We start from the raw sequence: 12,546 nt of genomic DNA on the forward strand, positions 1-12,546 counted from the left end.
TCCATCCATCTACGAACCTCTGTAGTCCAACTAGGGACCATGGAGACCATTGTATTTATTCCACTTTTAAGAGCATGGTAGGACCTCAGGTCAACATTCACACACTATGGGCAATTTAGGAACACCAACTAGCCTAATTTACATGTCTTTGGACTGTGGGAGGAAACTGGAGTACTATTACCCACCAAGCATGGAGGAGAACATGCAAATGCCATGCAAACAGACCTCAAGGTGGGAATCGAACCCAGACCCTGGAGGTGCAAGGCCACATCGTTTTCTTCATTACTGAAGAATAATACTGTATAAACATACTACTGTATATGATGTCAGTTTGGATTACAGGAAATTATGACCTTATCGAAAATTTATGACACCAAACCAAATTTTGTCATTTGGTGAGTATTAGACTCCTGGGTAATCTAAGGGCAATGAAGATGAAGTAATCCGAAAATACACGGCCTTTGTATAGCCTTTATCAATAGTGCCATTTATTTTGAAGTTGACTTCCTGAATTCCTGTCAAAATCTTCATGCAACACATGACAGACTGAACTGGAAAGCCAACATCTGACAGCTAGTTTCAGAAAAACGGCTTCAATGCACATGCAATTCAAAACGTCCTCAGTCACATTTCTCGGCAGTTTCCACACGTCTGTGCTCTCAAAAAAGCATCGCTTGATGGTAAAAATATGAGCGTCTGTATAAGGAAATGGAATTCGAATCAGACTAAGGCTTTTATACAACATTGCACCGGCAAAAGATATGTAACTTAAAAATAAAACTCATGCGTGATAAAAAAAATTACAATCAATTAAACAAATAGATGATGTCAGTGTTGTGCTCAAACTACAACCCAATACAAACATACTTAAGTTGTGAAAGGTGTGTGCTTGCTTTAAACCAAACTATAGAATTCCGTGGACAGATTTCTGACCAGGGGAAAAAGTCTTGAATTTATCGACTAAATCTGGGAAACATGAGTGCACTGCATGATTGAAGGGATTCAAGGAAAGTCTAAATAAATACTGCACAACTTATGCACATGAATAAGTTTTTGGCAGAAGGCATGTAAGGATCAGACAAAAGTTGGGGAAAATTGTGCGGCAACTAAAAAAAGCAGACAACTGTGGAAATATCAGCATGCTAGGCTTTTGTGGGGCGGCTGAAACTCTCTTTCACAATAGCTTTTTCTTCCTCTGCATGCAGCCCTTTGTTGCACAATGAAGGTTTCCAAAGTAATTACATTCTGAATGGAGAATATTCAGTGGGACATCAAATGTTGGACTGACCTTACAGATTCCATTAATGCACATGTCCCGACTCTGGCTACCCTCGTAGCACCGGGTTCCGTCAATTACTGCGTCCACCATCTTATCTGAGAAATACTCGTTCACTGGCCGGCAGTGCAGTTCACATGGATTTACTGGGATAAAAAAAAGTGCAAGATTTCTGATTCATGCAACAAGCTTGATCATTTGAACACAAACATGAAGTAGCTTTAAATAAAAAAACATTTTCACCCTTAATAATTCATAATGTACAGTACAGCATCATGTTTTCAGCAACTTCATCATTATTTTATATGGAACGGAGTTATTTTGCAGGATGTCCACTATGAGAAGTGGGTGCAGAATCCCAAGCAGAAGTGATCGAATCGGGTCTTAAAGGACCCACACAGGGTCGGAACTGAGTTTAGAGTTTCTGTAGCATCAGGATTGCGTTCAGGATCCCAAGTCCAGTTAAAATTACTAGTTTGAGAATGTGTTGAACCAAGACAAGCTTTAGGCCTTGTTTAGACCGCCAGCCCAAATAAATGTTTCGGCATATTTCGATTGGAACCAGTTTGCAATCAAATGACTTTCAAGCAGTGTTAGGTGTAACGTGTTACAAAGTAACGCATTAGAGTACTTGGATTACTTTTTTGATGTAACGAGTAATCTAACGCGTTAGGTCCGCCATTTAAGTACTCAGTTATTTAGTTATACTTTCAAAAATGTAATCCGTTTCATTCATGTAATTTCATTTTCTGCAATGGAAAGTACTCGAACAAGTTACTTTTATCAGAAGGTAATGGTGTAATGTAACAGATTTACAAAGTTACATTACATTTTTACTTTAAAAAGGTAACGCCGCCCAACACTACTTTCAAGTAATCTGAACAGTCTGATTTTTGCAAGTCCGGTTTAAACTACATCCCGAGCTTTGAAATCAGACTCCTAAAGAATATTACTAATATAATATATAATTTGATTGATTAGCCGCATTACTACTGCACTTGTCTACCCCACACTTCTTACTTTTGTTGATTTGATACTATATACAGGGTGATTCACTCGAAAAAGGCCCCGAATATTCTGCAATAATCCTCGCCATAACGAAGCAATCCAAACAAAACCATGTACAATGTCAGTAAATGCTGCTTCGAACACGCCAGGATGCCACCGAGTCGGACCGATAAGGTGGGCGCCGTAGCCTTCACTCCGATATGAAGACGAGTAAGATACTCTCAGTGTTTCCAGTATGTTCAGGAACATGTTCAGCACCGTGACGAAATGTGTCTGCCAGAAACTTGCAGCATTCCATGTTATGCAATCAATTACACACACATCAAGGGATGTAGTGTATTTTTTTGCTTTAGATTGCTTCAGCGGGAGAGATTACAAAATATTCGGGGCCTCTTTGGAGTGAGTCACCGTGTACAGTAGATATACAGTACAGTAGCTCCTGTATAATAATGACCCTTACTGTAAATCCAATAATTAGATACATATTAAAACACTATGTAATTTTTACAATATCTTATATTTTTCTGCAGGCAGACTGAGCCTCTTGAGTAATAAGAGGGCAAAACTGTACAAAGTCAACAAGTTGAGAAATGAACTAAGCAGATGCTTTGAGTTTTTAAATGAGATCGCCAGCTTAATGTTTGTGTTTTTAGAATAAAATGGTATATCATCCAACCATTTCCGTAATGCAATACTGTTTCTAATGCTGTTTATTTGCTAGCCATATACGTATCAACAAAATCCTCACTTCGGTTATTGACGTGTATCCATTGGTAGAATTTGCTCTTATAAGGGAGATTGTTAAACTTGCTGCACTGGATAGCTCTGAAGCTGGGTTGGCCTTGAGCGCACGGCTTGTGGTTACAGATCTTGTATCTGCGGCGCTCCCCGAGGCAGTATTTCCCTCCGTTCTTCGGGCTGAAGGACACAGAAAGAAAAGAGCTCTCAGTGTATTGAGATTGCGTCTGCACTTTGACGACAGTTGTGACGTTACAACATGAAGTGCTACTGAAAATAGGAGCTGTTTTTGGCGGTTTTGTAAAACTTAAATAGTAATTTGAATGCCCTATAATTTTTTTGGTCTTGAACATTTCCTTATCACTATTGAAAATCACAGGTACTGTTCATGAACTATACTTTACACATAAAAGAAGCAAAATATAAGCTTTCTATCCATTTTAATCCTCAAGGATCGTATGATTTCTGGTGAAAGTCTTCTAGATATAAGAGATAAGAGCCATAAGGGATGCAAATGCTCCTATCCATCAGAATTACCATGCACTAAAAAAAAGTAAAACCTTTAAACACATGAACACATGCACACACAATCTTATCAGTAAAGAAATGACTAGTTATGGAAAAAATGCAAACCATCTAAGCCTGCTGTCTCCAATCCTATGCAATATATTTTGTAAAGCACATATATCTTGTTCAAGCTTGAGCTTGAACATGCATCATGTTTAAGTGAACATGCACATATTATGTCAAAACAGTAAACACGTTATGTACCGTTAATATGTGAATATTAATGTCTTTTTACAACAGGTGAAAACTATGAAAATAGAATCATGTAATTTTTTTTTTTTTTGTAATTTCATTTTCTACATTCTACAGTAGAACAACACTGTAGATTTCAAAACTATGAAATAACACATTTATAGGTAGGTAATTAAGAAACAACGCCAACAACAATGGTCCACTGTTATTTTAAATCAGTGTTATTTCACAATACGAATCTCAGCTGCTCTGAAATTGTTCTTGCATGAACAGTATTATCAGGTACGTTTGTAAAAACCATCAAGCTTCATGAGGAAACTGACTCTCATGAAGACCTTCCCAGGAAAGCGAGACCAAAACTTACCGGGCTCAGAAATCACCAATTAACAACCAGCACCTCAGATTAGAGGCGTTACAAAGGCTTTACCGAGCACAAGTAGCAGATACATCTCAATATCAACTGTTCAAAGGGGATTATTGCATATTTTGGATGCCTTTTACAGTGTAGAAAAAAATAAAATCATGGAATTGGAAGGCGTATCCAAACTTTTGACTGGTAGTGTACTGTATACGGACGGTTTGACAGCAGAACGCTATAAACTCCATTATGTGACATTTACTCATTCTAGCAAACTGTTATTCTTAGACACGCAAGTCTATAACAAAACATGTAACATTCTTTAATGCACATTTAGACATTTGGCAGACGCTCTTATCCAGAGCGACTTACATTTTTATCTCATTACACATCTGAGCAGTTGAGAGTTAAGGGCCTTGCTCAAGGGCCCAACAGTGGCAACTTGGCGGTTTGAACCTGGGATCTTCCGAACCGTAGTCCAATGCCTTAACCACTGAGCTACCCCTAATGTAAAAACGGTGAAAACGTGAAAAGGTTTAAAATTCCATATTTTCAGCAAAGCACAACACATAACCGCCAGGTTTTCTAACAAACGTAAGTATCACAAGGAGACTTCCTGTGCAACACAGTGACTGCAGTGAGTGGTTTAAATGTGTTCATAAGTTTTTTGGAGAATGTTGAAGGCAAGAAAAGAGTCTAGCTTAACGTCCGGAAGGCGTTCTGAGAAATAGAACATCGTGTGAATTGGATGTTGTTCGAACACTATATTATATGCAGTACTCAAATGTGAGTGTAAGAACTGTTACACACACACACACTATGGCCAATTTGGGAATGACAATTCTCCTAATCTGCATGTCTTTAAACTGTGGGAGGAAACCGGATTACCCGGAGGAAAACCACAAAGCCCAGGGGGAACATGCACAATCCGCCATGCACGCAAAGGTGGGAATCAAAACACCTGAAATCACTTCTAACGTCTACATAAATATGACTCACGTACATTGGATTGACGCAGTCTCTGTGCGAGTCCTGCACTCCTGCTCCACACGTCCTGGTGCAGGACGACCACTCGCTCCATGGTCCCCATCCACCGTTCACTTTCTCTGGCTGAGATGCAGCTGATACGCACTCGCCATTCAAACACCACTGAGGAAGAAATAAAACCACCATACGCAGTCAGCCAAGATCGCAACACGAAGCATGAAGGAGGAAAGTCAACAAAACCTGATCCCAGCTGTTGAGCATAGCAGTCTGTTTACATCATGAGAGAGAAAACGCAAGTGAAGCAGAAAACATATGCAAGGCTCATGCTGAGAAAAGAAAACACACACAGGCGCTTACTTTGCCATCACCGCAGTCGGTGCCATCCACCGCTCCATCCAGTTTTGAGTGACAGGTTGAAGCCACGGTGCACCACAGAGTGCTGCAGACGTTCTACACAAAAGAGGGAAAAATAGTGAATAACAGTAATACTTACTGCAGCTGAATGTGATCATGATGGGATATATACGATCTTATAAAAAAAATCTACATCAATATTGTACCTGAAAACTCACCAAACATGGGGAGAACATGCACACAGAGACGGGAATCGAACCCGGACCCTGGAAGTGCAGTACTAACCACGACACCATAAAATTGTACTACTGCCGCAACAAGTTATGTGTGTGTGTGTGTGTGTTAATTCTCCAGCTGAAATACCCCTCAAATAATGCATTTGTTCATACCTCAAATTTCCATTATTTCACTCCTCCTCCGAACGTGCCATTTTAGTGTCTACATAAATAAGCTGGTGCTGAGCCACGTCCCTTCAGAGAAAAGCTGAGCTGCGCAATAAGCCAGGGAAAGGAATTTTCTTATATGAGGTCCCAATAGGGGAAATCTATTTAGCTTGCTTAAGCTTCAAGAGTACGGAAACGGAAAAGGGACAAAAGAGGACGTTAAAATAATAACAATAGTTTGATACCATGCAGGAGGCACGGGTTCGATTCTCAGCCAGTGCACAAACACCAGCCACTGGATGCAGTGACAGTCCCAAGCCCGGATAAAATGGGAGGGTTTGCATAAGGAATGGCATTCAGCCTAAAACCTGTGCCACATTGGTATGCGCAGACCGGATAGTCCACTGTAGCGACCCCTTGCCAGGAGCAACCGAAAGACCAACAACAATTAGGGATGAAATATATGAAATGCATGGAAGCATTTTTATGATTCCAGATTCCCCCAAATGCCCCACATCCCCCAAAGCTGGGGGTTTGACTCTTGCCTCTGGTCTATTTGTGTATATTCACATCATGCCTGGTGGGTTTGTAAAATCTGTAGATTTACTTAATGTTGTCCACACCAGAGAGCGAACATCGACCTAAGGAAATGGAACTGCAGAACATTCTATATTTCTTAATTGAGATTTAGGAGATCAGGGTTAACATCACAGACGCTTTTACTACTACAAATCCATCAGCAAGCTACCCTCTCTGACTTTCAGTTTTCAGAATGAGCTCGGAGAAGATTAAAGCATGCTGTTTGTGACATTTTCGCAAATGATAAATGATTACAAGACTCCAGTTATATGCTGAAAGCACAATCAGTCAGGGCCGTCCTACTGCCACGAAAAATCCGTTTCATGTTGTGAAGCGCACACTCATAATGCTGTGTGACATCTCACGACATCATAGTTGTAAACACTGATTGGGATCTGATGCCCTTTTGTTAGCAGTTCCACACTCGGTCCTAATAAACACCCGGACTTTTCCTTTGAGCTGTTTTTGTGTTTGTGCAGTTGCTCGCTTTCATGTTAAAAACAGGAAAGGTTTGTGGTTTATTAGGCGCAAGTTTATGACATTTATTGTTGTGGTTTTTTTTTTTTTTGGCTTACGTAGAGAAAACAATGTCATTCTGAGAACCTTATGGTAACTGGATAAATGTGATATGAAGACTTCCTGTCAGGCAAATGAGATGTGTGTGGTCCAGACTCGGTCCTCTTCCTGCCAAATCTGCTCCCTTGCATATCACCGTTCTATCTACTCTTTCAATTTAGACGGCAGGAGACAGCTCTGTGGTGCATCCAGCTCCTAATGAGACCAAAATGTATTCAATTATCAGCAGGATGTCTTAAATCATCTCAATCTCCCACAGGCTCCTGTCAGTCATGGAGGCCATTAAGGAGTTATGGGTTCGCAGCCAAAGCCGTGCTGCGAGTTTATTCAGTCTCAGTTACGAGTAAACACTGAATTAGTGGAACACCATGGGTGATAAATGGCTGCGTGTGGCTCTCCAGTGAGCTAAGAAAAGCTTCCTGATCCCAGCCAAACAAATTGCCTCATCAGGCTTTAACCGACAGCATGTGTTGCTCATTCTCTTGTAGTCTCTTTAAAATAAAAGTCATGAATTAAAGGACAGAAATATACAATGTTAGTTTTAGCTCCTATACAAATCTTACCCTACAGCAATTTCCATAACCATGTCGTTGAAAATAGTACCAAACCCCCTAAATGGTGCAACAGACTTGCTTTCACCATATCATTTGAGACGCTTGAATGCCACAGCCGTCTGTGATTAGGAGAGCGTTTGCTCATTTGGGTGCCACTTTTATCCAGTGACTTACTGTTGAAAGGGTTGAGGGTCTTGCTCAAGCATACAAAACCGTAATACTCTCTGGGGGCAGAGATGGAACCACAGGAAGGGAGTTTGCTCTTTCTTCTGAATGTATTCTGCGACCCTGTACTGTAGTGTTTACACTCCACTTATTACCCACAGCAGGATTGTCCCATGTGTCTCAAAGGAAGCACAAGACGTCAGCACTTACAGTAAGCCTGACGCTTGCTGTTTAGGGTGTGTGACGTCGTGTGATAGAGGAGAGCCAGCACAGTGCTTCAACCTGAGCTAGTAATCAAAAGGTTGTGATGGCAAATCAAGGCAGTGCCATACTGCCACCCTTGACCCCTTGAGCAAGATCCCTGACCTTGAACTGCGCAAGTGCTTTGGATAAAGAATTAAATATGTAGCCTCTGAGTGGCGCAGCGGTAAAGCGCTCGTCCTATCATCTGGAGATCGCTGTTTCGAACCCCGGGTGATGCTGTTTTCCTGCACAGAAAGAGCTGATTGGCTGAGCTCTCTCAGGGGGGAGGGAGGAGAGGTACTTGCACTCCCACATTAATCACGGCTCGCGCCGCGGAAGGAGCGGCTAGCGCTTTCGTCCGAGTGCGTTACTTCGCCCCTAATAGTGCATGAGCAAGCGATTCGGAGGAAACACGGGATAGTCTTCGCCCTCCTGACTGAGTGGTATTAGTAGCCTTAATGTGGGAGCCCCCTAGTGCGGGGAGGAATTAGCTACGACTAATATTGGGGAAAAATTTGGACCCCGCCCCCCAAAAAAAGAAAGAAATATGCATAGGGTCCTAAGGATGAGCAAAACTCTAAATGCTATGAGCACCAAATAAAAAAAAGGCAAGAAGACCCAAAACCAGCAGGGACATGTTTAACTGTGATTCCCATTCACTAGAAATGAAATTCCTGATTGATCGACTACCGAACTGAAGCACTGACCTCCATAGTCTCCCGTTTTCTGTTCCCTGACATATCACTTCACATGGTTTCTTCACCCTGACAAAGTTGTAAGCAGCCCAAGAATAGATTTTATTCATGTGGAAGCACGAGTAATTCATCCAGGTGCACATTTATCCATGCAACAAACATTTATTCCCAAACCATTACACAAAAACAGAGTGAAAGAACCGTCCTCTCTTATTTTTGCAGCCAGAGGACGTTTGCACCTTGCAATCATTGAGACAACCATGAACTCCTCTGTATAGCAGAGTATTCAATGGACAAATGTGACTTCATGTGACTCTATTGTAATACCATGACTACCTTTTTTTTTTTTTTTTTTACTTTTTGCCTGGACATCCACCTTTCCGGAAGTCTTTTATGCATCGAGCATCTGTGCACAGGGTTCACCGAGGACATGTGGGTGTGAAATGTGAAACGAAAATTGATGTCTTACGTCCATGTCGTCACAGAGCTGCGAACCGGAGCCATACTGGAGGCGGCACTGGTGGGCGGCGCTGTACAGAACGCCAGGTAGCACAGGCTGAGCGGCCAGCTCGTTTCTGCCAGGGGGGTCGTCCAGGCACCAGCCCCAGCCTCGACTGTTAAGCAGAAAAACACACAGTTCATCCCTGTACAATTCTGCCCTTTTTGTCTTTTCACTTCCTGTCCGTCGCTGTCTGGTTTAAATTCACATCTGTGATGTTCCCCTTATAAGCTAGTCGAATAGATTGCTTTGCTAAATTCATATCCACAGAATAATGTTTAAACATTAATGGTTGGATTTGTTAGAAGCAGTTCTTGTGTTGCAAGTCAGCTCCTTATAATAAACTTTAAAACATCAGATAAACTTACTTAATGGCAACGCTAATGTCTTTATAATTCACGCACCTGCTGCGATCCCACTGCAGTCTAATTAACTTGCTCATTTGCATGTAAGGTTTTTTTTTTCTATTTTGTCTTGCAAGTCTAGCTCCTGAAACCCAAAGGCTCTCATTATTGTAGAATAAACAGCTTTTTCCGATAAGCAAATATTCTTGTTTTTGTTTTGCGAGGTCAATTTTTTTGAATGGCTAAAGAATTCATCAAAGTCAGAACTGCAATATAGAAAGGTTAGGAATATAGCTAGCAGAATGTATTGCATTAAAAAAACAGCTAAAAAGGGAAAAAAAAAGAATTGCTAAGAAATAGTTGAGAAACTTGATGAAGCCCAAAACAGCTGGGAAATTAATAAGAAGGGAGGACTTCCCTGAGCTGAATGCTGATCAGATCATCTGGAAAGCCCATACGGTGCTGCAGCAAAGGCCAAATGCTGAGCACGTTTCAGAAGAAAAGGAAGAAAAAAAACCTCAGTCACTCCAAATGAGACCAGTGCATAGTTAAACAGTGGAGCAGGTTTTTTTAGCCAAATCCCGAGTAAATACGTTAACCAGAATGCTTTCAAATCACGCCTTTATGTCACTGTTTGTTAGATCTTCTGCAAAATCCTTTTCCAGACGTTTGGGAATTATCTGTAAAGCCCCTGGACTTCAAACCGCCTTTGTTCATCCAACACATCGCTGATCTAAAAAAAAAAAAAAAAAACAGCCAGTATCTACTGTACCTCTCATCTTCTCTACAGCCTCTACCAGGCACATGACAGCAAGCTACAACTGGACAGTCTACTCTGTGGTGCTCTTTCATTAGAGGAAGGAGGAAGGGAAGGAGGGAGAATGATTTCATCATGCATGCCGTATCACTAGGGAGGACATGGCACAAAGCCACAGGCCTGGGAAAGCCTTCAGGCTTACCAAGACTAACAGGCTTTGGATAGTGTATGACGAATAAGCTGCCATACATAAGTGATCTTCAATCTCCCATTGATAATTCGCTTTTGGCACACAATTATTTTAATGCTTTTCGAGTCGCGGGTGTCTTTATCATCATCATGTTTTACAAGTCCCTTGGAAATTTTTTTGGTTAAATTCGATAGCTTTCAAAATGCACTTACTTACTTACTAACTCTGCATCTAACCACCTGATCAATCATTATTATGATCTAATACATGACACATCTCCTAACTGCTGCCTAAAGAGTTCTGTAGCACAATCTCATAAAGATGTGTCTCACATTAAAGAGAAACAGTGGCAATGCTATGCTGTGGGAGGCATTTATTAATCAATGCCAGGGTTTGAGTCCCCTAAGGCCCCATCCACAGGGCATGAGGGTTCACTGAGCGGCTTTACGAGGATCAAAAAGATGGAAATCATATCCTACAGATTTCACGCTCATCAGCTGAACATCTGCATGAAATTCAGGAACGTTTGCAACAGCATTCTCTAACATCATCAACAGCTGAAGGGATGTCTTTTGAAAGGATGGTGTTCATCGTTCCAGTACAGTTCCAAAAACTTGTAGAATCTAAGCTGAGAACCTAAGCTGTAGATGGCTCAGTTAAGAAATTTTCCTTTTCCTTTAATAACCAAACCAATATATACCTATCAGCCTTATCAGCCATAACATCACCATTTTTATTAAAAACCACCAACGTTTTAGGTTCCGCTTGTGTTACTGGGACGGCCCTGACCAGTTGGTGCATAGCTCTACAGGGTCTCTATGTCTTTTTTGGGCAATTTGTGCTGCATTGGCTTTTCTGCTTGATTGGCCTGGATGAGCTAGACTTCGCTCCCCATTGGCATGGGTGAGCCTTGGGTGCCAATAATAGTTGGTGATCGATATTGTTCAATTCACTTGGTGCTGGTGTTGATGTTATGACTGATTGGTGTATACAAGCGCAGTGATATGGTGACAAGTTACAGAAATACAATTAACCACAAGGGGCAGTTTTATATATTACAGGCAGTCCTTGACTTATGAACGCGTTCCATTCTGGGAGCACGTTCGTAAGTCCAATTTGTTTTTAAGACAGACAAAGTAAGTCTTATACGATTTTGACACAAATATACAATGTAAAGCATACAAATCCACTTGGGAAAATCTGCCCTTTTCCCCACACTGCCTTCATGTGGCACCATAATCACGCCTAAGGAAATGAATCTCACACGTGAAATGTAACAGTGTTGTCTCTGCGCTTTTAAATCATGAGGGGATTTCAGAATGCCATTTTGTCTCAGAGTTGTTTTCCACTGTATAGGACTTTGAACTCTGTTTTGTTGAGGACTTCCCGAAATTTATAGGTTTATAAATACATCGAACAATTGGAATCTGGTGCACTGCAGTGTCTATTTTTCGGACAATACACATGAGCCACTTCCGTGATTGAGCCGGAAGTAGAACCATGGTCCATTCATATCTGTGGAAATTCGTAACTTGAATGTTTGTAAGTTGGGGACTACCTGTATAAATTAGTAGTATATATCTACTCTCTGTTTTAGCCAAACGTCTGTGGTTATGTCTAAAATCTGAAATTCTGTGTTGATGTGCGGAATATCGGTATTAAATTCTAAGTATACTGTATCTGTAATTGAAAAATTTGAAAAAAAAAGAACCAAGTTACTGTAACATTTCATTTAGCTTCAGAACTAAGCATTATTATACTTCTTAATTATACTATAGAAAGTTAATTAAAAAAGGATATTAGCATGAGCTTTTTAATATTAATTTTACTGCCAGAACTATTATAATAACTATTATAGAAAACTAATAAACTATTTCTAAACAATCAGATTTGAAAAAGCCACTAAGATATAATGATTCATGGCTAACAGGTTAATTTTGTATTAAGTACTAAATAATAAAGATGAGGAAAAATCGATCCGTTTAGGTACCTTAAATTTTTTGCTACACAGTTTTTTTTATTATTATTATTATTTTTTTTTATTTAGTCCTGTCCAATTCTTTTTTCCCCGATTTTCTCCC

The 12,546-nt window shown here is 40.6% G+C and overlaps 1 protein-coding gene across 1 annotated transcript in view; it reads right to left on the reverse strand.

Moving 5' to 3' along the window:
• The window catches only part of LOC128542984 (A disintegrin and metalloproteinase with thrombospondin motifs 7), a 65,394-nt gene that overhangs the window by 33,109 nt on the left and 19,739 nt on the right, over positions 1 to 12,546 (reverse strand). The window contains exons 9-13 of the mRNA XM_053513235.1: positions 9,145 to 9,289; positions 5,484 to 5,576; positions 5,143 to 5,288; positions 3,033 to 3,202; positions 1,289 to 1,422 (exon numbers count right to left, since the gene is read on the reverse strand). Of these exons, the coding sequence (XP_053369210.1) occupies positions 1,289 to 1,422; positions 3,033 to 3,202; positions 5,143 to 5,288; positions 5,484 to 5,576; positions 9,145 to 9,289 (688 nt within the window). The remainder of the gene's footprint in view (positions 1 to 1,288; positions 1,423 to 3,032; positions 3,203 to 5,142; positions 5,289 to 5,483; positions 5,577 to 9,144; positions 9,290 to 12,546) is intronic.

This window comes from Clarias gariepinus, chromosome 15, assembly GCF_024256425.1.
Source record: "Clarias gariepinus isolate MV-2021 ecotype Netherlands chromosome 15, CGAR_prim_01v2, whole genome shotgun sequence".
Lineage (NCBI taxonomy): Eukaryota > Metazoa > Chordata > Actinopteri > Siluriformes > Clariidae > Clarias > Clarias gariepinus.